This window comes from Lepisma saccharinum, chromosome 16 (assembly GCF_977018435.1).
Source record: "Lepisma saccharinum chromosome 16, izLepSacc3.1, whole genome shotgun sequence".
Classification (NCBI taxonomy): Eukaryota; Metazoa; Arthropoda; class Insecta; order Zygentoma; family Lepismatidae; genus Lepisma; species Lepisma saccharinum.
In genome coordinates, this window is record NC_139244.1 from 58399117 (window position 1) to 58426984 (window position 27868).

General features: G+C 37.9%; 1 protein-coding gene across 1 annotated transcript; it reads left to right on the plus strand.

Annotated features, from left to right (window-relative positions):
* The first annotated feature begins 345 nt into the window (after window positions 1–345).
* On the plus strand, window positions 346–27868 carry LOC146000103 (EEF1A lysine methyltransferase 1-like). Its single transcript, XM_083137444.1, has 4 exons — window positions 346–492; window positions 7396–7546; window positions 24594–24803; window positions 27738–27868. The coding sequence occupies exons 1-4, from the start codon at window positions 346–348 to the stop codon at window positions 27866–27868; spliced, it is 639 nt and encodes a 212-aa protein (XP_082993570.1).

Consider the following 27868-nt stretch of genomic DNA (forward strand, 5'->3'; position numbering starts at 1 on the left):
TTCGATCCCTGAGCATATCCATTACAAGATCTGGACTCTATGTCACTATGGAACTTGAAATTGTGTACATGTACGATCAAGATCTTATGGCTGGCAATGAATACATTGTGTGTTTGTATGTTATTAAATTTAGTAACAAAAGCATGATGGAGAGGACTGAAGCAGTAGTGAATTTTGAGATTCCTGTGACAAATTTAAATCAGAAACTTGCTGCTTTTTAAAAATCCTCTCATTGTGTTTGTGTTTCATGTTCTGTCTTTCTAAGATATTTTTCTTGAGTTTACTTTAAAATGTAGTAGTTGTGGTTGTGTGTTGCCACGGTAACTGAATTTTTCTTCCAGAGAAATGTCAGACGACGACGACGAAACACCTAGACTTCACCCAGACACCTTAGCAGCATTAGAGGAGTTCTACAGGGAGCAAGAGCATCTTAAAACTATAGAGGAGCAGACCCCAGACAACATCAACAGAGTAGAGTTTTCTGAGAATTGGGTCAGAAAGCTATTTTGCTGTATAGCATATTCTTATCATGTGATTGTTCTTTCTTATTCATCATACATCCAGATCATTCTGATTAACCTACAGTTACAAAGTGACTGTAATTAACTAAAGTAATACACAAAACTACTAAACTAACTACAGAAACTAAAAAAATAAACAAAATAGTAAACCATCCATTTGTTAGCACTTATAGTACATCCTAGCCAAGCAAATGTGGGCCTCCCTGATGGCGCAGTGGTAGCATCCAGGGGTGCCTACGGAGGGGGATCATGGTGCAGGCTGTGCCATCTAGATTTTGGGAGGGATTTTTTCCTTCAAATAATCTAAAATTCAACATTTATAAATTTATCCAAAATATATGTGAAATTTTTACACCTTAAATGCACCATACTTAATCCATTACATGAAGAAAAGAAAATGTTCAAGGGGGAGGGGGGGAGAAGTATCCAACTCCTACATATTAGGCCTTGACACGTGGGTTCCGGGGGGGGGGGGGATTCTGAATTAAACATTGTGCGGGACAGTATCCAACTCTAGGTCTTAGATTGTAGCCGGTATTTTAGTTGGGGATTGAGCATTAAATTGAGGGGGGGGGGGGTTGAATTCTTGTGTATTACTATTGTCTTTGACTGTTGCAAAAATTCTGGTGTGGAGACTGGTAATTAATTTTGTGGAGGTGGCAATATCCAATCTTCAATATCAACAGTAAATCTAAAATTGGCATGGAAATTTTGGTGGTGGGTTGAGTATTAAATTTAAAGGGGGAGATGGGAAGCTCTTGATAAAGAAAAACTTAATATGCTGACCAAGGCAGAAATTTATTGTACTTGGTGCAGAGTCTGAAGAAGACCTTACTAGAAGGTTGAAACGTTACGTTTAGTTTGTTTTTAATAAAATACATTTCTGCCTTGGTCAGCATATTAAGTTTTTCAAATCATGGAAACAAGGCTTAATGGTGTTAAATTTTAGATTGTCAAGGATTTCTGTAGTGGAGAGAGAGTTGAACTTTAAATTTTGAAGACTGTAAATAGCGATATGGTATCCACACATTTCAACCCCGATCATGCTAAATAAGAAGCTGGAAAGGACTAAATATCTCGGGATCCTAAGAAAGTATTGACACCCCCATTATTAATATTCTTGAAAGCCTGCAAAGAACTGGATGTAAACAGTAAAATGTTTGCAATATTGTGTTATGAGAATTCCTGTTTGGCACTTTACTGAGGTGAATGTGAAGTTTTATACTATAGCTGCATTACAAGACAAGCAATATTCTTGATATTCATAAATAACATCACTTCCTAAAATATAATACTTAGTGTTGGTATACTGCTTAATTTAAAGCAGGTGCATCGTTTGGAACAAAAAGCTAAGAAAAGAGTTACTTTCAGTAGGCATGCTGTCATAATTAAATACTTTGTAGGGATTACAATATGGTTTGAGGGTGCAAAGTATATGATTGGGGGGTGCATGTGTTACATTTACGTCGTTCGTTTAGGTCGTTCGTACATAGAAATGGAATAAATTACGCTAATTTCCCTTTACCAATATTTAATAGAATCCGCACAAGCGAGGGAGGATGATCACGCACGAGCCAGCAAGATATATAAACACTGATAATGATGAACCTAAGTGTCACCACTGTACCTGGTTTCCTTTGTGGTTCCTCGGCTGAGTTACGACGTGACACTATATCGGTCCATTGAAGGTGTCCTCAGTGAGTTCACCAAACCTTTTAAATGGACCGACTTAACACCGTCACTTGCAACACACTTTGCTCTCTCGATCAAGACACTGTCGTCACCCAAGGGCTCTTGGCATTTCTGATTACACAGCATTTTATTTCAGGCTCATGTCACATGACATGATTTTTTTGGGGGGGGGCACCCCTGGTAGCATGACTGCCTTGCAATCAAGGGGTTCCAGGTTCAATACCCAGTGGGGGCACATAGTGGTTCGGATCCCACTTTAAAATATAGTTCCAGTCTTGATTAGCCTTTCTGTGCATAAAGTGGACTTAAAACAACAAATCAAGATTGGATGCTTGATTGAAATTCATAATCTCTGTTCTATATTGTTTTAATTCTCACAGGGTACAACATACTACTATTGCCACTGAAGTGCCTCCCCAATGGCGCAATGGTAGCATCGTCGCCTTGTAATCAAAGGTCCCGGGTTCGATACTCGGTGGAGGCACATAGTGGTTCGGATCCCACTTTAAACTGTAGGTCCAGTCCCGATTAGCCTTTCTGTGCATAAAGTGGACTTAAAACAACAATCAATCAATCAATCTTGCCACTCAAGGGTTTCACACTCCTTCAGTGTGCTGAATGAAGGGAATTGATACTAGGTCTGTTCAAAAAGAAACCAAACTCTTGTTGCAAAGTTTGCATGTAAATTCATTGAAGAGAACCGACAAGTGGTGGTGCCTAGTCTTTCCCTTAGTTGTTAACTTGGCCTAGTTTCAAAGCTGTTGCTAACTGCACTAACTCAGTAGATTGCATTGAGTGCCAGCAGTGATTTTCAGTTACGCTGTAATGAAGGAACTGAAAGTGCAGCGCAAGTTCTGGATTGTTCATCATGATAATGCACATGTTCATTCCTCACTGACTGTCTTGCAGTTTTTCGCAAAGCACCAGACCCCGGCTGTCCCACAACTGACCTACTCCCCTGATCCTCTTCCCCAAGTTCAAATCAAACCTCAAAGTCACAGATTCTAGATAGTAGAAGAGATCAAGGAAACTTTGCTACAGGACCTACAGGCCATTCCAAAACTGGAGTTTCAGCAGACATTCTAGGACTGGAAGAAACACTTGAAGCAGTGTGTACACAGTGGAAGGGAGAACTTTGAAGGAGACAGGTTCAAATAAAAGTAAATTGCTCCCCTGTGCTTTACACCATGCCATGAAGGCATGTAGGGGGTGTGGAGTTAGGGCCCCACACTTTCTTGATCACGGCTGAAGGTGGAGTTGATGTGATCAGTACCACACCCTGGCCTCCTTTACCCCCCCTCCAGAGTTTTTCCTCCAGGTACCCACTTTATACGATGCTGGATGGGTGCCGGAGCCACTTGAACAGGTGGAAAAAATCTAAGTTTTTCCTCACTGAGATCAAACCTGGGTCTATCGCATGGTAGTCAGACAGATCACTTAGTTCTGATTCTCAAACAGTCCAGATAAATGGTGAAGGTGAATGTCACCATTTTCTCAATTTTATAAAAGTTTTGTTTGTTTTTAGCCCTTGAATACACCTTCAGAATATAGGTTTTCTGAAAGCACACAGCTGACATTGACACATCCTTTCCCATTGCACTAATATTTATTGTTATTAATTATCTTTTCTCTTGTACAAATGGTTATTGCTCTTTAATCTTAATTTCTGTAATTTACCTATCACTGGTAATGTCAAGATGGTGACTAGACTGTATATGCTTATCTTGTTAAGAGTTGTTGCCATGGCAATTACGAGTGTGTTTTGTCTTGACTTTGGAAGTTGGGGCTCGATTTTTGAATAGAGTGATCAAGTTGAATTATAAGAAGTTTAATTTCTTTGAGTGAAATGGATTATATGTTAGGCATATAAGTATTTAGTTTGCAAAGAAGTAAAATAGACTTCCTTTTTCTTAGTGTAAACTTAACTTTGATTTTTATTTGACGAACTATCAGAGAGATATTGCTCCATACCCTGAGAAGCATCATGCGGATGCTTTCGAGTCTTTCATGTGAAATTATTATTTGCTCTTTTAATTAAATCGTGTTCTTTTGACTAAAGAACGTGTCAAGATTTTGGCACAACAACGTGGGGCTCGAAATCTGTTGTTTCCTTAGTGGTGTTTCATTTTTGTGTGCTCGTGAAGTGTAATTGATTTGTGATTGTGATGGAAATTCTGTGTTAGAAGAATATGGATAAGAAGATGTTGAGAAGTGCAAGTAAATTGTCATCTGAGGAGAATGAATCTCCAGTGCAGTCAGTTCCCGTTGCAGCAGATCTGCTTTCTTCATTACGAATTATGTTGGAGGAAAGTACAAGGGCTCTGGAATCTAAAATTTGGGAAAACATTAAAGAGATCTCCAGTAATCTGGAAATAAAACTCATAATCAGATAGATCATATTCTCATTGATAAGAGAAGGCATACTAGTATAATTGAAGTTCGTACACATAGAGGTGCTGACTGTGCCAGTGACCATTATTTAGTAATTGCTAAATTAAGAGAAAGACTCTCAGTGATAAATCATAAGCAACAAAATCTAAAAGTTCTAAAATTTGATACAGAAAAGTTTACTGATAAAAGAATTAAGAAAGATTACCAAATTAAACTGTCAAATAGATTTGATGTTTTGCAGGATTTAAATGATGATGAAAATATAAATGAAACAGACGTAAATAAGAATTGGGAGCACATACGTAATGCAATAGAATCAGCAGCTAAAGAAAGTATAGGATACCATAAACCGAGAAAAAGTAAGCCATGGTTTGATAGTGAATGTCATAATCTAATAGAAATAAGACATCAGGCTAGATTTAGGTGGTTAAATAACTCTGATGATACAAATCTAAACAATTATAATAGAATAAAGCGAGAAGTTAACCGCACGTTTAGAAGTAAAAAAAGAGATTACTTGATAAGCAAAATTAACGAAATTGAAACAAACAGCAAAAATAAAAATATCAGAGATTTATATAAAGGTGTAAATGAGTTTAGAAAGGGGTGGCAACCTAAAGTAAACTTGATAAAAGATAAAGACTGTGATTTTCTAGCTGACCCAAGTGATATTCTAAATAGATGGAAGAACTACTTTAATGACCTTTTAAATGTTCATGTAGGAGATAAATCAGAAGTAAATGAAGTCCACACAGCAGAACCTTTAGTTCCAGAACCTAACTTGACTGAAGTTAAAGATGCTATTAAAAGGCTAAAGAATAACAAAGCACCTGGCATTGATTTAATACCAGCTGAGTTAATTAAATATGGTGGAAATTCATTAATATGTCAAATTCATAAATTAATTTGTTTAATATGGAATAAAGAAGAAATCCCTCAACAGTGGAAAGAATCCATAATTGTTCCTGTGTTTAAAAAAGGTGATAAAATGAACTGCAATAATTACCGTGGAATTTCTCTACTCTCAACAAGATATAAAATATTATCTAACATTCTTTTAACAAGACTAACCCCATATGCTAATGAAATTATAGGTGATTATCAATGTGGATTTAAACGTAACAGATCAACTACAGATCAAATTTTTCACATTACACAGACACTTGAAAAAAGTGGGAATATAATTAAAACGTCCATCAGCTATTCATTGATTTCAAAAAAGCATATGATTCGGTCAAGAGAGATAAATTATATAATATATTAGTAGAGTTTGGAATACCTAAGAAGCTTGTTAGTATGATAAAAATATGCACCAGTGAAACAGAAAGTAAAATTCGTGTAGGTATTAATATGTCTGAGAAATTTACAATTCATGATGGGTTAAAACAAGGAGATGCATTATCTCCATTGCTCTTTAATTTTGCCTTAGAATATGCTATTAGGAAGGTAAAAGAAACTAAAGAAGGACTAAAATTAAATGGTGTGACTCAGTTGTTAGCATATGCAGATGATGTAGACTTACTGGGGGATGATGTGAATACAATTAAGAATAATGCTAAAATATTTTTCAAAACTGCTAAAGAGATAGGTTTGGAAGTTAACAAAGAGAAAACTAAATATATGCTTACAGGCCGAAACCAAGTGTTAGGTAATAATCAAAATCTAGTTATTGATAACAACTCATTTGAACCAGTTTCCAAATTCAAATACTTAGGAGTAATATTAACAAATGAAAATTATATTAAAGAGGAAATAAAAAGTAGGCTTAATTCAGGAAATGCATGTTACTTCTCTCTTACTTCTCTAGTCAGCTGAATAGGTTGCAGATACAGACTAACTCTGATCATTCTAAAATCCACAGTGTTGATGAAGGTTCTGGAAGATAGACATTTTATCCCTTCTGTTCAGATGAAGCTTCAAACCTGCAAAGAAAAACCCAACGAAAAAGGAGGTACAAGAAGATGAACAAATCCAGCTCTTCAGACAGTGAATCAACTTCTCTCAGCAGAAGAAACAGGAGAAAGTATTCTTCATTCATTGTACACACTGGTGTAACTCCTAGGATGGCAGACATCAATTCTATGAGAAAGCTCGACGGCAATATTATCGCTACTTCAGCTGAAATATATTTAAAGGAATTGAATACAAACCTTGAAATTCTACAAATTCCTCAACATTATAGGCTTGATATCATTCCACGTTTGTTAACTGGAAAGGCCTGTCACTGGTTTTATTTGCAAATTAGCCAAACGTGACACAAGAAGCAAAGTAAAATAAAACAAACAAATTATAATAATAATAATAATAATTATAATTAAAATATTATTAACACTACTATTATTATTAGTACATTTATCCTGGCACTTTCTCCCCACCTACCCAGACAAAAATTCATGGTTGCGCCTCTGATTGTAAATAGAAACTCAGCACCTTAAATTAAATATTTTAATTATATTACGTATACCGTTTAATTGAATTATAATTTTTGGATGTTGGAATCACATAGACCCTTTATATTATTAAGATATTTGTGTGTGGATGTTAAGAGGCGGCAATACGTAAGGTTGAAATAGAGAAAACATCTGCTTGAATTTTTGGAAAGTTCACCTTGAAAACTGGGAATTATACTTGAATTTTATCATGGTCCTAGAGTAGCCACCCTGTACTTTCAGTAACTTACAAAACCTATGAATATCACAGTACATGTTAATTTCTGATGTTTGAATAGTATTTTTGAAGTGTTAAAGTACTGTACACTTGTGAAAAACAAAATATCTCCTGTTTCTTGCAGCAACTGAGCCAGTTCTGGTATGATAACAACACTGCCGAGGCCCTGGCAAAGGAAGCAATCAGAGTAGCCGGTCCTGGTGGAAAAATTGCCCTTGTATCATGTCCCACAATTTACAAGAAACTAAAGCCCATGCAACCAGAAGATTCTCAAGGTATTAATCAGCTCAATACATGCATAACTAAGGCACTGTTTTTCCTGCTTCAATGTTAGGGAGACGGAAGCAATATGTGACACAGAATTGATTTGGTTTATTTTACTTTGCTTTTTTGCCACTTTTGGCTAAGCTCAAATACGAGTGTTCATTAATCAATTTCATCACTCATTTCCATCTTCGCAAATTAGCCAAAAGTGGCACAAAAAGTGAAGTAAAATAAAGCAAATCAATCAATCTCCTGTATTTCTCAGGAACTCCCATATTAGAGGTTTTTTTCCCCAGCTCCCATATTGACATTCTATTTCTCCCGTGAAATTTAATTTATTCCGATACAAGTTTGGTGAGAGACAACTTCAAGTCAGCTGTATAAGATCTTGCACGTTTATCGTTAAGCGGGTGAAAGTGACGTCACATGTTCCTGTTGTTGATTAATACTAGATGTTTAGTTTTGCAGCAGCAGTAAATCAATGTAGATTAGGACTAAGAAACATGCAAAGTTGTAATTTTTTATTCTGCTGATCTCTATATTATATGAAATTTAAATTAATTCTTTTATTTAATACTATTCATTCCATGAAAATCTTAGAGTGACACCACTCCACTAAAAATGAGCAAAATTTGTCATGACTAAATCTATAAATTTAATGCTGAATGTTTGAAATCACCCTGAAATTCATGGCCGAAAGATGGTCACCCTAGTGTCACTTGTCACTTGAAAACTAACCTATTGAATGCAGGCTTATGCAGCATGTTGCTGCAGTCTGTAACTCTGTCATTGATTGGTTCGTTCTTAAGCAACATGTGCCACTTGTATGTTGGTATGAAATCTCTGTAACATGAACTTTTGAATTATTATTGTGTCAACAGAGTTAAGAGGATTGAATTATCATCCCACACAAACATCCATAACAAATAACAGCAAACTTTGTTGTCCAAATATGGTTAGCATCCAACTTAAAATGTAGGATCTGAATGTGAGTTAAAGTTCCAGTCAGATCATGGATACTTGATTCTTGAGTGTGTGTGTGTGTGTTGAGGATGTGAACGAGTAATTTGTAGAAGCATGCATATTTCATTTTTGACGGAAACATGAAATTTAAAATAACACAGTGTAATGTTAATTTTTCCTGTTTTTCAAAGGTGTGAGGTGCATTTTCCTAACCATGTTTTGTCATGAAATGATGCAAAATGTGAAATAAGCCCTTAAATATGAAATTTAGAGGTTTTTTTTATAAAGTCCGGATTATCCTCTGAGTTATGCAAATCACAGAAAATTTATTAACTGTGCTGTTAATACTTGAGAAGTGAAAATGGACTTCTTTATACAGGAATAAATTTAACACTATGATAACTATGTAAATGCGCTATTAGAAAGGAAATGTTCATTCTGTGTAATAAGTATAGTTTTCAAATCAAATTTTGGATTTTTTTCACCATTTTAACACCGAAATGGCACTTAATATACCACGTTTAATTCTGAAATGTACCCACAATCTCGATATTTTATTCACCATAAATAAGTGGCGCTAGTAATTTATGACAGCTGGTAAATTACTTTTGTGTTGATTCAACCATAATATTAAATCAGAATTTACTGCTTCGTGGCTGAGCATTTAAAGTAGTCAACTTTCAATCTGGCCACTGAAGTTAGGTTCGAGTTCCAGTCGGGGCATGGGTGTTCTATCAACTCTTCATCATTATGATTAACCAGAAGTGGCTCTAAATAGCAAAAATATAAAGTGAATCAGAATTTGCCAAGGCAAAGAATGAATTTGTTAAAGAGTAACCTGGTTGACTGGCATTTTGTGTGAGCTAGTATAAAACCTTCACATCGCGTGATGAATAACGAAAAAGTTTTCTCCAAATTGATTGATTGATTTGGTGTTTTAAGTCCACTTTATGCACAGTAAGGCTAATCGGGACTGGACCTACGGTTTCAAGTGGGATCTGAACCACTATGTACCTCTACCGGGTATCAAACCTGGGATCCCTTGATTACAAGGCAACGACCAGTGGTGAAGATATAGTACAAGCAATGCAATATTATATAATATACTTAATGTTGAGTGCCTTATTTAGTTCCTATTGCACTCAATTTCGTGAAATTTTACGGCCACAAAAACTCAGCAGCTCGTTGGCAAGCAGCAAGCCCTCTGCTTGCAGCCACCGCGTGGGAAACTTAATGCTCCTGAAATATATGGCAAAGGGTAAATGCTAGTGAAGGTACAGTCCCCAAACCACTAATAAAAGCTCTGCTTTTCGATTCTTGAAAACAGCCGAGCCAAGCAGAAAGCAGACACTGCTAGCAGAAAGCATATAAGTGTTAACACGATCTCGAAGATGAATATTTGCTTTATTATAAACAAAGAATTATTGAAATAAATTATTATAACTGTTACAAATTCCATGTAGACAAACTTTAAAGCATTACTTTAAGTTTCACGATTTGTAAAATGTGTCAATAATATCAACGTTCAGGTTTTTTCTTTAAAAGAAAAAAAGACAAAAATGTTGTCCCCAGCATTGAAGAGTGCTGGACTCTGTAGAACAGCTGGCTGTTGTCCACCTCATACGTCAGACGTCTCAAATTACGCCAGAGGTGACAACTACCAAATAATTTACATGATATTTATCGTGAGTTTCCACACAAACAAATTCAATAAACTGATGTTTTTTCGATAAAACTCTTGTAGAGAAATCAATGAAACTCTTTTCTGAGACCTTCAAATGGCAAAAATGTTAAGTCCTAAATGCTATTAAACTCAAAATACTATTTTTATTAATATGATACATTATTAAAGAAAGAACCGGCACATTTTCTTCCTGTTGTAATTACCTATTATTCCAAAGCTTACTTAATTTTAAGCTTCAAGTCAGTTATTTTACTCTCCCGTGAACAGTAATATTTACAATGAGGTTGGTATTACTTTTCCGTTAGTTTCTGGAGCTTTTCGGAACATTTTACATTTGTGTGGGAAGGACAAGTGGTTGAAGTGAGTGTTCTCTTTTGTTTGGTGTGTTGTGAATTTACCAAAACAAACATGGATATTTTAAATTGTGTACGGGAAGCTGTAAGTAATAGCTAGTATTTTATTATTTTTATTTTCAATAACGTGACCAAGAATTTTGAACTAAGAAGTATGATCGTTGAGAGAGGAATCGAGGGATATATTATTATTATTTAAAATGCCCTTTCTTTCCTAGAAAACTAGGACAACGGGCTGTATAATTTATTAACCCTCCCTCCCAACCCCTTTTTGGAGTACTGCATCGCTCGCCTTCTTCTTTAGACCAAGCTTCGCCACTGACGATGACGCTACCACTGTGCCATCGTGAGGCCCTCTAAAGTCATTTTTTCACAATATATCATGCTTCAGTTATTATTGCAATAGATGTTGGAAATAAATCCCACGGGCTACGAGGCGTGTCTTGACATGCTCCCTTATATTGTTGAAGATCTGGATAGCCAGTGAGATCTGTTCAATATGGATGGGGATTGTACATTCAGCTCATCAATTGTTTGTGAATTTTTTTTGTAGACTTTTGTCTAACAACTTTCCAACACAGCCAGTGTCTCGACCAGAGGTGTTCATTTTGAGTCAACCTCCCCTCACCCTCACCCTCTGAGATCGCAGTCGCCCTCGCCCTCCACCACCCTCACCCTCCGAGATCGCAGTCGCCCTCGCCCTCCATCGCCCTCACCCTCCGAGATCACAATCGCCCTCACCCTCCACCGCCCTCACCCTCCGAGATCGCACATCGCCCTCGCCCTCCATCGCCCTCACCCTCCAAGATCGCAATCGCCCTCGCCCTCCACCGCCCTCACCCTCCGAGATCGCAGTCACCCTCGCCCTCTACCGCCCTCACCCTCCAAGATCGCAATCACCCTCACCCTCCGAGATCGCACATCGCCCTCGCCCTCCACCGCCCTCACCCTTCGAGATCACAGTCGCCCTCGCCCTCCACCGCCCTCACCCTCCGAGATCGCAGTCGCCCTCGCCCTCCACCGCCCTCGCCCTCTGGGATCGCAATCGCCCTCACCCTCCACCGCCCTCACCCTCCGAGATCGCTCTTGCCCTCGCCCTCCACCGCCCTCGCCCTCCGAGATCGCTCTTGCCCTCGCCCTCACCCTCCCAGATCGCACGTCGCCCTCGCCCTCCACCGCCCTCACCCTCCGAGATCGCAGTTGCCCTCACCCTCCACCGACCTCGCCCTCTGGGATCGCAGTCGCCCTCGCCCTCCACCGCCCTCGCCCTCCGGGATCGCAATCGCCCTCACCCTCCACCGCCCTCACCCTCCGAGATCGCTCTTGCCCTCGCCCTCCACCACCCTCGCCCTCCGTGATCGCTCTCACCCTCGCCCTCCACCGCCCTCACCCTCCGAGATCGCAATCGCCCTCGCCCTCCACGACCCTCCATCCGTCCTCACCCTCCACCACCCTCCACCAACCCTCACGGTATTACTAGTGGGTTGATTTTTGCTTTTTTTGCATTTTTACCTTGAGGAAAATTCATATGCTTTCAACGGTTTCATTCATATATATATATATATATATATGAATCTTGATTTGGGATACTCTGGCAACCTTTTAGAATTCTATCACAGGTGTTAGTGTATATTTGAGCTTAATGTGCTTATTATTGCATATACGTATTGGCAGTAATTTTCATGCAATCGTTCATTTCAACTTTGCCTCTTTTTGTGTGAGTGTGTGTGTGTGTGTGTGTGTGCGTCTAATCTGTGCTATATGGCCTGCGGGCCCTAGTTGGATGGGTCAAGAACATCCAGTTATTGGAAACTACTGTTTATGCTAAGATCAAGAAAAACACCTCCCACATCACATGAACCAGGGACATCTAAAAGAATGAGTCACACACATTTCTAGGTGCCAGAAACAGTAGCAGGGATGCATTATTTGTTCATTATTTGGTGATACGTTATCTTTGTAAATCTGTGGTGTGTCCGTGCCTGAGTGATACCTGTTTGGGGGAAGGTTAAAAGGGGAATTTGTCTTTCAGCTTGCAAATGTTCATTCTTTGGGGATGACCCCTTCCCCCCCCCCACACACACATACATAAATAAATATACATGCCAAGGTGGGGGCTGTCGCCATCCGTTTGAAAACCTGAACAAATTGAATAAATATTTACACTTTATGGAAATGTGAATAGTTCATTAAATAAGTAGATATGCAGCAGACCCGGAATACAACGGAACTCTGTTCCGGCAAATCAGTTTGGTGGCGGAATTTAATTCCTTCTATGGTATGGCCGTAGACATGGGTTAGGTTCAAAAAATTTTTTTGGGAGGGATCAGACCATTGATCAAATTTCAATAATATAAATAATAACAATAATAATAAATATTATTATACAATGTTTATCAAAATACCATAAAACTTATATAATTTAATTCCATTATTATTATTATCATAATTTTCATTATTATTAATATCATTATTATTATTATTATTATTATTGCTGTTATTATATCCGTGAGGAGACTTTCGTTCTCGATCCACCAGATGAACAGCATAGCTGTTTTACATTGTATATTTTACATTTAATACAGTTAGAGTACACGACATGTGAAGTTATTCTTTTTTGTTAATATATTTTATATTCGTTGTTCAATAAAGCTTTCAAAGTGAGACAGCTGAACATTTTATTTTTTTAAAAAAATTGGAATTTTCAAAACTGTGGAACCATTTATTATTTCGATTAAATGGTAGATTATGATATATATATAAAATGGTTTCTTTAATGTACACTATTTTTTTCGATCTAATGAAACTTTTATTTTTGTTATTCTGTTCGAATACTAACTGAAATTTATTTATCTTATTAATAATAAAACTGTTTTGTTATTTCTCTTATTAATAGTAAAAATGTTTTGTATCTTGAAATAAACTATGCAAATTCATGGGGTCCATGGATCGGTTCGGTTCAATCCTCTCCTCCCGATGCTCATAATTGTTCTTGTACTTACCAAACAGTCGACAGACGACAGTCGCTATGCACTAAGTACGTGTTTTATAGGACTGCATGTATACACTACCGCTGGGTGGAGGGTGGTGAACGTAACACGCTACGAAGCTGGAGGTCCTAGGTTTGAACTCCTGTCAAGGAGGATTAAAACCTTATCAAATGGGGCAACTTAAAGGTCGGAAAGGCAATTTTGGGACACCCCAAACCCATTTTTCAGTCAGAACCAGAACAATACACTGGAAAGACAACAGCAGAAGTGAAAATGGATCAATGGAGGTGGGCTGTGATTCCGAGAAAAAACTGTTTTGCACAAGTTTCGGGAATTGCAAATGTTTGAAAATTCTAGCTCGATCATTTGATTGGTTTGGCCTTCTTTACTTCGCTTTCTGTTACTTTTCGCTGATTGCAAATATGAGGATGAAATATGATATGATGAAATTGATAAAGGTACATCGATCGTCTCAGCATTGTCTCCCCTTGTATTTTGAAAAGCTTCGAATAAATTTTTGAAAATGAGATACTGATTTTGGTTCCTGGACGTACATTAATACAACATGTCAGAAGTTTCGGGGGGGTTTGAACCTTTGAACATCCAAAGTCCCTCTCTAAATACGGCCATGTGCTGTGACACTGGACAAAGATTTTATGTACATAATACTCCATAGAAAAGTCCATCCTTTGTCACATTAATTCTTATAAACAATAGATGAAGAGGAAAAGTGAAAGTTCTTGTACTAAATTTGTCCCCGGAAATTTAGGAAAAATAAATTCGATTTAAGATGAAAATGAAATCGTACCGGCATCATTTTATAAATGGCAGTTAAATAAAAACTCCATTACGTTGGGGATGGGAGCTCAAACACGCATCCAATAGATAACATTAATCACTCACATACAGCTCCTACTTTATGCGGCAGCGGTAACAAATCATATAAATTACTTGAATGTCTTATCACTCGAATACTTTTATTCTCGTTCTTTGTCTTTCAGATGTGCGTATTTTAAGACTGTTATTGCTTTTATTTTCCGTTACCTACGGAAATCTTTCTAGCACACATGTAGACACTCCAGGAAAGGAAATATATGTCTCTCCAAGAACTTCAAGTGGCAATGGCATCTGAAATTATACGATTTGGTCTTAATTGATTTCATATTTTAATTTTCGCTCTCAACGCTATCATCGACCGAGCACGTGTACCAGTACTGCATACCATATTTTGATAAACCATGCTCTAGTGGTAGGTTTTACCCCCATTGACCAAGAAAATACATTCTTTATGTAGACACTTGGAAGTTTTGGTATTTAGTTCCTTCCTTTAATTATACATCTCTCCAGATTTACAGTTCCTATACGGATATAAACATAAGCTTATTGGAGATGAAAGAAAGTTACAATCCTTTCCCTGTACCCATTGGGTAGAACGATGCACTAACATATTTGCCCTATGATAATATATATAAGTCATGTCATTCCATGTCAGTTCAACCAAGTAAAAAAAGAGGTTTTGGAACCTATGCTCTCAGATTTTGATGAAACTTGGCACATTTAATCCTTTCATGCTGGTGAGAAACTACATATTTTTTTATCTCTAACTTGTCTGGTTTCATTTCTACAGTTTCTCAAACTTTCAGTGATTCATCCTTTCATCTTTTCCCAAAGCCTCCAAGTGAGCTGCACTGTCTTCGAAAAATAATTCTATCTCCCTTACAAATATTCAATCTTTTTGAAATTTCACAACAATGATAACCAAGTAATAAGAATTCCAGAAGAAAATATTTCAACATATCACACTTATATTTTAGTAGACAATTAAATTAATAAAATAGTATTATTATCTAATTTTTTGGGACCGAAAACTTGGTTTAATAAAATTTCAATTATCATCGACAGGGAAAGGTGCAACACCAACACAAGTATTTTTGTAATGAACTTATAAGATCTAACTTACCCAGAGACAAAATTGATAGCTTTTTCTTTCCTTCTGAAAATATGACAACTTATTTCTGAAAATTTTTAAAAACGGCTACCGGATTTTATATTTTTCAAATTAATTTAAAATCTAAGATTCTAATTCAAAATATCATTAAAGTAAATGTTTAGAGCATACAATTTTAAATAATGTTTTCCTGAATGCACAGAGGGCTGGGCACGGGGGAGGGGGGGGGGGCAGTGCCACCATCCGTGGAAAATGAAGGTCAACCAAAAAGTACGTATTTTACACACATTCAGACCTCTCCGATGGCGCAGTGGTAGCGTCGTTGCCTTCTAATCAAGGGGTCCCTGGTTCGATACCCGGTGGAGATACATATAGTGGTTCGGATCTCACTTTAAACTGTAGGTCCAGTCCCGATTAGCCTTACTGTGAATAAAGTGGACTTGAGACACCAAATCAATTAAATCAGTTCACACGCATCCTTTTCTTTCAGTCACAGTCGTTTGTGTATATTATTAAAAGGGTATTGCAGGGACATGATAACTTCATATCTACAGAGTGTTTCTTTCAGGGGGCGACACTGTTGTGTAGGAATATGCCTCATTTACACCCCTCTCCCCCACCAAAATAAAAGTCCTGCTGATGTCCATGAATTGTTCTTATTAATTATTAGATTGAAAGCATGCCCTTATAATATCTTATATTGTTTTTTACATTTATTAGTAAAAAGATACATTTTAAAAAGTAGTTGATATTCTAACTTTTAATACACGGAATGAAATTAATGAGAAATATACTTTGCATTATAAGTTGTAGATTAAATAGCTTTGGTGACTTTGATGACAAAAATACTTAGTTCCCTTGGCCATCCACATTCATTTCTTTCCATACGAATATTCCAAAAATCTATTCCATGGCAGTTTGCGAATATTATGGGATGACTATTGTTTGCTGCTGTATGCTCAGATGTGATAATAGGAATAATGATACTACTACGACATTTTGGAGGCTTGTGTGATGCTTTTTATTCTCTTATGTTTGTAGTCATATATTTGGTTAAATTGCAGCATATTTTAATGTTGCTTATTACGTGATTTATGCATATTGTTAATGTAATTCGTTCAATTGCACCGATTTTTAACCCATGCTAGTTGATAGATGAGGGGGAAGAACTAGCTCCCCACCCACAACCCCCACCCTCATACACACGGAGATATAGAGAGGGGGTTAACAACATTGTAAGGGCACCCTTACATACAATTTCAGTAGAAGCATTTTAAAAATGATGTTTCGGATAGTCAATATGTTTCGAGCACATTACAAATATTTTCACTTTGTAGCATTCTTCAACCCAATTTCTCCTCTATTGAATGGCTTTGCTGGTTCCAGTGGCGACGATTGGGTTCGAAAACTGGGGATGGCAAGGTGCCAATACTGAGGGAGCAAGGACAGTTTACTATCTCTTGGTAGAGAAAGTTTAGCATAGTTCGGGGGCAAAAGTGTCAAAAATGGGGGGAGTTAACTGACCCCCTTGCCCCTAATCGCCGACACTGTCTGGTTCTGTGCAGTGAAAGTACTATGAGGTAGGTTTTATTATTTATTTTAACTTACACGGTCCATACTTTGGGATCCAATATCTCCTGTTATTTGTGATTTCTGCACTCGGAAACACATTTTATACGTATTACATCATAGTATAAATCTATTGAGTGCCTTCCCGATGTCGCAGTGGTAGTGTCATCGCCTTCTAATTAAGGGGTCTCGAGTTATAAACTCGGTGGAGGCACATATAGTGGTTCGGATCCCACTTTAAACTGTACGTCCAGTTCCGATTAGCTACTGTGCATAAAGTGGACTTAAAACACCAAATAAATCAATCAAATCAATCAATCTAAAGATTAAAAATTTGACATAATTCATTCTCGAGGGGTATTGTCGGTCAAGGGTCCTGGACATAACCACTTCTAAACCACCCACTCTAATATAAGTAATTCTAAGGGTATGCTTTCAGTCAAATAATCAATAATCATGGGCATACGCAGATTTTATTTTTTCGTGGCAGGGTTGTAAACGAGGAATATTCCCCCATAATAGTGCCGCACCCTGAAAGAAACACTCCGTCGATATGAAGCATTGATTGGAAGCAACTAGTTACAAGTAACAGTTACTTTACGACACTTAAATTGCAAACTTGAATATTTGTGGCGTGGGACAAGAGCTACATTTGGCAACTTTTAAAGATTTTCGTGGAATCACCTAAGCCAAATTTTCAAGGCTGACTGAAAGCGCAGACGCCAACTATCTCCTTGTTTCCTTGTTAAAAGAGCAGGGGAGGGGGAGAGTGCATTTAATCCTTCCCAGGACCAGAATCTGTGGCCGGGTCTCTTGTCTTGACAAAGATTTCCAGATATAAACGTTCCTCATACTGAGAATGGAATCTGCTTCAGAAAGTCGCCTAAGGGGTAACAAACAGGTCCACTCGGTTCATAGCTGCAGAACAACGAGCCCCTTGATTTGATCTGTGATAGTGATAGAGAATGCAAATACTTTGTTGCTGATTTTCTGCAGTGGTAAATGGCTACTGCTCGCAAACTAAAATCCGCGAATGAACATAGCAACACCTACAGGCATGTTGTGAACATGGATCTTAAATAGTTCTTTATTATTTCGATTTCCTTTTTGAAGTTATATTGTTCGTCTACACGCAGTGTATGCTTGCTTATAGACTGAAGGGACCTGTGTCGCTTGTCGCTTCGATAGCGAAGAGACAGGCAAAAAGCGACACGGAAGTTTCAAGCCGAAACGACAAGCGACACTTCAGTCAATCTGCATGCACTCGCCACGAGACAAACTGGGGCAAGACGGTATTCAGTCCGAGCATCAAACGTCAGTTCGAAAGGTTTCATGTATTATTAAGGGTTCGTTTCCAGCGACACGCATTGCTTGTCGTCTGTGAAGGGACAAACGATAAGAAAGAATTCATCGCCTATTCCAATAGACCGAGCGACACGTAAGCGATAAGCGACACCTGTAGCTTCTCGTGTCGCCTCAGTTCGAAAGACTGTGTTTATTTTTGAAGATTGCTTTCCAAAAGATACATGTTACATGTCGCTTCGGTCTGAAAGTTCAATAAATGAGTGTTTCTTTTTTTCATTATTGCTATTGAATTCTTATAAGAACTGCTATGCACTGTGGAAATGGATTGTTTTCTGTAAATTCTAATCTTGCCGCTGTGAAGAAACAAAAAATATATTTTTAAATGTTTGTAGTGCGAACACAAAACCTATCCATAACTGCAATATTTAGTACAATACACAAAAGAAAGAATTTCCTAAAAGCTTCATAAAATGTTTCTCGTGCATTAGAAACGGGAACTTTTAAAAGAATAAGCAAATAATATATTTTTTTTAAAGAAGCAAAGCCCTCAATTTTCTTTATACAGTTTACAATATTTTCTTGAACTGCCCATTCCCTATCACAATTATTTTCACAAAAACTGAATCTGTATTGTATGAATTGCATTTGTATTTGGAGTTTTAACACAACATACAATTAATAATCTTGAATAAATTGAAAAATGGGAAATAACGATGGCTTACTTCCAATTATTAAAAAGTATTTTAAAAAGTTTAGATATTCGTTCATTACTCTTTGTACTTATCCTTTTTTAGACGTAATGAACGCTGGCCTGGGTTTCCAAAGAAACTACGCTTTTTCCAAGTAAATAAATGTTTGCAAATGTTTAATGTTTTTTGTTTGTAATTCTCCTAGAGTTTCTAGACGGGACGAGACTTTTCACGAGCCGTCTTGTATTGTCTCATGTCTCATCGCAACAGTGAGACGTGACAGGCATTCAGTTTCATTTCGAATTTCAAAAAGCTTGTCCCGTATCGTGTCTCATTTCGTGAGCAACACTATAGATCATGTATATATTTTATTTATTTTAATCAATTGCAAAGTAAATCCGTCAGTGGCAGCCATGGCCTTGTGCAGCTCAGTTTTATAAATTCAGGATAAAATTATCCTTTTCCGAGGATTAGTTGTGTCGAAATGTACAAAAATGTTAAGATAATTCGTTTATCTCGTCCTCTATACGCTGTGAAAGTTTGTGCATCGACATGCTGTGTATGTTTCTTATGCTACAGACTTGAGACGAGACCGAAATTTTTCCCCTCGAGATCGAGATTGGTGCTTACAACTAGAGCCGAGATTATGCTAAGTCTTGTCTCATCTCGATACCAGCTTATAAGATTCCTAATTCCAATAAAAAATTTACAATGAGTTAGTAGTATACTGAAGGAAATTATTATGACATGTTATTTATTGTTGTTATGGGGAATTCGAAAAGAGGTTTTCTTATTTGAAACTCAATTCCCCTCTCCACTAGAAATAATTGATAATTTGTCCCCTCCCTACAGGAATACTTTCCGCCTCTAATGAATAATATAAATATATGAAGACTTATTAAAACTTCCGAACCAGCCAGAAGCATAAATAAAATGCATGTAAGTCTTCACATATTAGTTTATTCCAATTAATGATTTTTAAAACAAGTAACTCGGTTACTTTTTAACTGTGACTGTTTTAAAAAAGTCACTTTCCGAACCCTGCATATGTCCCTGCCATATCCATTTAATAATAAACGCAAATGACTGTGTCAAATAAAATTATATATGTGAAATATATATTTTTAGGTTGACCTTCATTTTCCAAGGAAGGGGCACTCCTTCCTGTGCCCCGCCTTGTGGGAATTATTTACAATTTTATACTCTAAAAAATTGCTTCAATGATATTTTGAAGCTAAAATCTTAGATTTTAAGTTAATTTGAATAATATATACTCTGGTAGCCATTTTTTTAAAAAATCAGAAATAAGTTGTCAAATTTTCAGAAGGAATGAAAAAGTTATCAATTTTATTTCTGGGTAAGTTAGATCATATAATAATAATAATCCTATAGCGCAACAGTCCAATATCGGGCCAAGGCTTACCTACCGACTGCTGGCCTCCCTCCCACGCGAGCCACCCAGGGGACGTGGAGATCTGCAGCCAGACTAGGGGGACGGGTGGTCAGCCCGACCGACCCCCAGCGGTTGCAGGACTTCGCGACCGGATTACACCCACTCACTCGGAGCTCCCCAATTTCCTCACGAGGGTGGGTTGCCACCGGGCCTATACGTAGGCCGAATAAATTCCGACCAGAGCCGGATTCGAACCTACGCCGTCCCGCAGCGAACGATCTCAAGACGAGTGAACGCCTCGGCTACGGAGGAGGACAAGTTATATAAGTTCATTACAAAAATACTTGTGTTGATGTTGCACCTTTCCCTCTCAACAATAATTGAAATTTTAGTAAATCATGTTTTCGGTCCAAAGAAAAATAGAAAATACTATTTTATTAATTCATTAGTGTACTAAAATATAAATGTGAACTGTTAAAATATATTTTTCTGGAATCCTTATTGTTTGGTTAACATTGTCGTAAAGTTTAAAAAAGATTGAATTATTTTTAAGAGGGATAGGATTATTTCTCCAAGACAGCGCAGTTCATACTTGGAGGCTATGTGAATGGAAGAAAGAATGAATCACTGAAAGTTAGAGGGGCTATAAATATGAAACCAGGCAAGTAAGACACAAAAGAAAAGGTCGTTTCTCACCACAATGAAAGGATTAAATTTGTCAAATTTCATCAAACTTTGAGATCATGGGTAGCATGGTCTGGTTGAATTGACTTGGAATGACCCATAAACCTTTCAAATATACTCAGAAGGGACACAGATTTCTAAGCACTAACGCACATTTAAAACACGGATTTTAAAAGATGAAACAAATTTGAAAAAAATAAAAAATAAAACGAAGGCATGTGTTTTTTCAACATTGATTATTTTTGTTTCAAAAATCATGGCTAGAAGTTAGTTGGTACTTGTGTGTGGTTTTTTACTTTACATATGGATTCAAATATTTCCGAATATTACTACCCTTATAAGGTATTTATCCATTAAGGGCTTTAAACGTATTGGATTGTTTTTCTGTGTCTAAGTAAAGCTCTTCTAGTCAAGTGAAAATATCTGCCGTTAAATAAAGTACCAGCAGTCTTTCCTTCCCACGGACGCTTTCTATGAATCATCCAGCGCATTCTTCATGGTTCCATAGGCACACACACTGTCAACTAGCAGGGTGGAATGTGCAGGTAATTCTTAGAATTAGGCTTCAATTTCATAAATGCCTTAATGCCTCAGAAATAGACATTTGACGCTCATAGAAATTTGTACGAGATCATCACGAATAAATCGTAATATCTCTTTTTGAACTTCAATTCCATTCGATGCCAGGTCAAATAGTATTCGATGTAAGTTACAACGGGAAAAAAATATTATCGAAAAATTGATATATTATATTGGGTGAAGTAAAGTAAAAACAAAAAAATTATATTGGGTGAAGTAAAGTAAAAACAAAAAAAAGTAAAGTGTTCCCCTGTGCTTAGCACCACGCCATGATCCGGTCGTGAGTGGGATGTGATCAGCATCACGCCCCTGACCGCCTTTACCCCCCAGGTACCCATGTTTACGACGCTGGGTGGGCGCCGGGGCCGCTTACAACGTTAGAAAATTTCCCTGATTAGAGCCGGCCGGGGATCGAACCCGGGACCTTTAGCATGGTAGTCAGATGCGTTACCGACTGAGCCACCGCGGCTTATTGGGCGAAGGAAATTTATAAAACAAAAATTAATTTAATTTAATCCTATCTCCTCGTGTCTCGATCTCGCCCCGCCATAACCCTCACCCTCCATCGCCCTCCACCACCCTCCACTTGCCCTCACCCTCCAACACCCTCCACTTGCCCTCACCCTCCAACACCCTCCACTTGCCCTCACTCCGCACGCCCTCACCCTCTGAGAGTGCAGTCGCCCTCCACCGCCCTCACCCTCCGTGATCGCATTCGCCCTCACCCTCCACCGCACTCGCCCTCCGAGATCGCAGTCGCCCTCGCCCTCCAACGCCCTCACCCTCCGACATCGCTCTCGTCCTCGCCCTCCACCGCCCTCACCCTCCGAGATCGCAGTCGCCCTCGCCCTCCACCACCCTCACCCTCCGAGATCGCTCTCACCCTCGCCCTCCACCGCCCTCACCCTCCGAGATCGCTCTCGCCCTCGCCCTCCACCACCCTTACCCTCCGAGATTGCAGTCGCCCTCGCCCTCCACCGCCCTCACCTTCCAAGATCGCACGTCGCCCTCGCCCTCCACCGCCCTCACCCTCCGACATCGCTCTCGCCCTCGCCCTCCACCGCCCTCACCCTCCGACATCGCTCTTGCCCTCGCCCTCCACCACCCTCACCCTCCGAGATCGCAGTTGCCCTCACCCTCCACCGCCCTCACCCTCACAAGTCTTCCGGAGGGTGAGGGTGAGGGTGAGGTCTGCCCTCACGAGGGTCGCCCTCCGGAGGGTGAACACCTCTGGTCTCGACATGTTAAAATACAATTTTATGTTTTCTCACTAAATAACATTCAGCCATAAAGGTCCTGGCAAAAAATGTTTGCATCAATCTTATGTGTGCCAAAAGTACCATTTCGTGCTTTATATGTTTCCTCAGCTATTCTGACATCATAACATTGGGCAGAAGGCTGTTGGCCACCTGACTTCTCCCACCCTTTATCTGTTCCTTGCTTTTACAGTACCTTCACTCACCAAGCAACCTGGAAATTCCTGCGCGAGGCTTTTTATGCAAGAGGTAGAAGACAAGAGGCAAGGTGGTGCAAAAGTTGCATTTGAAACAACTCTCTAGACCACCAGGAAGGGGGAAAAAAGGGAACCTAAAACCCAGTACTGTAATCCCACAAAATTTTCACAGGGTGTACGCTAAGTTTTGTGAAACATTAAGTGGAGACCATGCTTCCATTAACTTTGGATTATGTTTCCATTAAATATATCGATGAAATCATTTAAGTTCTGCAAAAAATATAATTGATGTTAGAATATTATAATGAATAAAAGCTACTTTAATTTCAGTTTGTACATTGGTTGCTCAGTATACCAACTTCCTTTAGAAATATGTATCTCACTTTCTTGAATGTGTGCATAACTGTAGATTCACAATAAGAAAAATATAAAGAAAAGCTTACAATTGATTCTCTGCTGGAATATGTTTTGGTCCCATTTCAAAGGCCTTCTTCAGGGTTTCCAAGAAAAAAATGCCAGGCTTCAACTTTCGTAATTGGCCGTGGTGGCTCAGTTGGTAACGCGTCTGACTACCAAGCTAAAGGTCCCGGGTTCGATCCCTGGCCAGTTCAAATCCGGGAACTTTTCTAACATTGGAAGCGGCCCCGGCACCCACCCAGCGTCAAATGACACGGGTACCTGGGGGAAACCCTGGGGGGTAAAAGCAGTCAGGAGCGTGATGCTGATCACATCACCCCCACTCATGACTGGATCAAGAAAGTGTGGGGTGTTACCCCCACACCCCCTATACGCTTTCATGGCATGGTGCTAAGCACAGGGGAACTTTTTTTTTTTTTTTAGGCTTCAACTTTCATATTTCGTTAACATTTTTGCCTATTAACTGTTTTTGTGGCATTTTAACTTTTCAAAAAGCCCAAAGAAAGCCTTGGAAATATGGCCAAGATGGAAAGTAATGACTTGTAAGAACTTTTTATGTGTCACAATCTCACGTTGAAAATATGCATAAATATGCCCTTGAACCTATTCTACTATTTCACTTGTATGTGCATTCTTATCCTAACTTTGTGATTGGCAGTTAAGACCGATGTGTTGGGGCAAGAAAGCTGCAATCACAATCTGAGACTGGGAAGCACAAGTACGTGCATAATAGTGGATACTTTATTAATTTGAAAAATGAAGTTGCCGAGTTTGATATACAGTAGAACCTCGATTTCACATTTTTCATGTGACCAAGCTGAATAAACTTAAAATGGAGGAAAATTTTATAACATTTTGATATGTTGGGACCATCAAGATTGAATGTATAATGCGAGAAAATGTAAAATCTGGGAAGATAAAATCGGGGTTCCACTGTATTGAACAAAATATTTTTCAATTGTGAGTTGCTAAAAATAATCATGATTCAAAATACGATTTCCTTTGTGATTCTTGTTTTGTATTTTGTGTAGTTCATCTTTTGGAATATGATCGAAGATTTGCTGCGTACAGAGGTGATTTTGTGTTCTATGACTACAACTCACCTTTAGACATTCCACAGGACTTTTCTGGAAGCTTTGATTTGGTGATCGTTGATCCTCCATTTCTCTCAGAAGAGTGCTTCACAAAGGTCTCTGTCACAGTGAAGTTCATGGCAAAAGACAAGATTATTGTTTGTACAGGTTAGTGAGGTTCCTATAATACATTAATCGGTACTTATTGACTTATTGGTTCTACTTATTAGTCATATAAATAAAAATCCAATAAATAATTTTATTAGCCCACTATTATAATTAATTTATAAATTAATCTCTTTAGTCACCAGGTCTCTGCTTCTAATCATATTTTTAAGTTCTGTCACTATGTATTGCTGTGTTTATTGTACAGGTATATTTTGCTGGGTCGCGAAGTCGGGCTTGAAAATTTATTTACTTTGTCTTAAAAACCTACTACGTTTAAATTAGTAAGATGTATTGTTTTAACAATTTAAATCAGCCTGTGTTGTATGTAGTCTAAACTCAGAATTTCTGTTATATGTGCTCTGTCATTGCTTTTTACTGGCATTTCTCTAATGTTCAACTCAAGGGAATTGGATATCTGTCGTTTTTGTTTCAGTCACAGCAATGAGTTCTTAATATTATCTGTGTGTCGACTTAAGGTGTCGCTTGATATTTCCGACCGTCTGTGTGTGTGTGATGCCGAGAGATGTCAGCTGTCATCGTTTCACATTGCTATAGAGACTGCTTGGATTGCAAAGCTATGAACAAATGGATTGTGGCGGTTTTAAGAGTTCACTGGATTTTTTTTTCACAGTTAGCCTTTTAAATTATAGATTTACTTTTCTAGAACGAAGTATGTGTAATTTGTTTAAGCAAGCATAAAACAGGGCTTCTTAAAGTACTCGATGTTAGCAAAAATATGATCATAAACGGATGCACAGCCCTACAAGTAATTCTGCCGCTTCCATGCTTATGGGTCCCATGAAGTGTAATATACTTTAAGATGGGTCCCAGACTGAAAAAGGTTGAGAACCATTGATTTAGATGTTTGCTTAAAAAAACCAACACACGTGAATTACATTCTTATATTCATCACAATAACAAAATGCCAGAATTTCAGATTCAAATTCACTCAGATCGGAGAAATTATCTGCAGTTTTACGAATAAATGGCATGCCTATATTGGCTGATACCACTAGAGTACAAAGTTCCAATTAATCGGCACCCATCACAAACAAATAGAGTTTATGAGACAGTGCAAAATTTTCCATTTTGTTATCTACTTTATGTGTTTAAAGATATCTGGTTTATGAAATAATTTTCTAATATCAACAACTTTTTTTAAAATACAAAACTCATCAGACTTGATCTAATTCATTAAAGTATATGAATCATTTAGGGTCTTCATTAAGTATTTGCTATTTTATGAGGGGGAAAAAGATGGGGAAAGTTTGTTTAAAGTCCACTGTATGCTTAGGTAAGCTAATCAGAAATTGACCCACAGTTTAAAGTGTGATCCAAACCACTGTGCAATTTGCCTCCACTTCGAATGAAACCCAGGACTCCTTGATTTCAAGGTGATGGGTGTTACCATCAGGGAGGCTCTATTTTATGCAACATTAGTGCAGTATCATCCCTTACCATGACTGTGCAATCCAAGGCATCAGGCTTAGGTCTCGTGGTATGGGATGCATGTTGGTTTGAGTGGGCAAACCTGGTGGGTTAAGGTTGGAGAAGCATGGTGCTGATCAGATCACCTCCAAAATGGCATAGATCGAGAATATGTGGGCCCTACCCCCATATCCCCTAAATATGCCTTCATGGCATGGTGAACTTTGGGACCGGTGACCTCTCACCATCGTGGGGAAATTGGGGAGCTACAAATGAGCAGCGTAACCTGGTCATGGAAAGCTACAACAATGACTGGGAGTTTGTCATGCTGACCACACGTAATCCCATAACTGGTTGGATGATCTTCCACCTTCCGACAGTCGGTAGGTAGGCCTTGGTCCTCAAGGGTCTATGAGTTGTTGTTATTATTATCGTTATGATTACAATATCAGCATGTTTTTGGTGTCGGTAACTTTTATATCACTACATCATCAGTAAGACTTACAGTAAGCCCATGTTTATTACAATTGTTTTATATTAGAATGCCTTCCACATAACTGCATATTAGAATTGCATAACTAATTCCTTGTGACACACAAAATAACTATGATATATGAACTTGTGTATTATTTATATTTTTTGACATTCTATTTTCTATTTATATGATAGTTCAACTTCAGCAAACGTTATGAAATATTGTAAAACAAATATAAGAGTTCATTATTAATAGAGTATGCACTTATTATATTAAAGTAACTGTTTATTTGAGTATAAATATTAATAAACATTGTAAATTTAGAAGTTGAACTTCATATATTTTCGTAAAATTTCAAAAGTAGCATTCAGATTGCTCAGCAATTTAAGAAATGGGAAAAGATAACAAACATTAGATACCCCTTAGTAAATTTCATAGAGGTTGGCAAGTTTAATTGCTATGTACTAAAACAGTTTATTTTCTTGTAGTTTACGGTTATTACAAGCATAAAAACCTTATACTACAAGAAAATAATTCTACAATGCAAGCAATGGGTACATACAAGAAAAATTAAAACAGTTGTGTTTATGTTTTAGGAAATGAATAACATGGTAGCAAATTAATCTACCGGAATAAAGTACTTATTTACTTATCTGCAAAACTGATTTATCAAAGTTCTATTAATTTCATTAGCCACTGCTACCATCCACTAGGAAACATGTTTTGGCCAAGCAGTAGCCACCAAAATTACTAGAACTTGGATAAATCAGTTTCATGAATAAGTAATTACTTGATTCCAGCACATTAAAACAATTGTAGTTACCACAATGAATGGGAATTTTTTTGTATAACAACTAGATATGTGAAATACATGGCATTCCATTTACAACGCAACCCGGAGTTGGGGATAGTACAACTTTTGAACCGGAAGTGGTACAAGAGACATGTGGTAGAAGAGACATGTGTTATTTATTATGATGCCTCTTTTGTTGTGTAATGCAATGTTTTAATTTCACTCGTTTTCTGTGCAGGTGCAGTTATGGAAGACTTAGTGAAGAAATCACTTGATGTAAGATTGTGTAATTTTGAGCCAAAGCATAAAAATAATCTTGCAAATGAATTCAGGTGTTTTGCAAATTATGATTTGGATTCTTTTATATAA

Coding starts and splice junctions, on each gene's coding strand:
- LOC146000103 (XM_083137444.1), top strand. CDS start 346: ATGTCAGACGACGACGACGAAACACCTAGACTTCACCCAGACACCTTA. Junction 493..7,395: donor TAGAGTTTTCTGAGAATTGG/GTCAGAAAGCTA, acceptor TGTTTCTTGCAG/CAACTGAGCCAGTTCTGGTA. Junction 24,804..27,737: donor CAAGATTATTGTTTGTACAG/GTTAGTGAGGTT, acceptor TTTTCTGTGCAG/GTGCAGTTATGGAAGACTTA.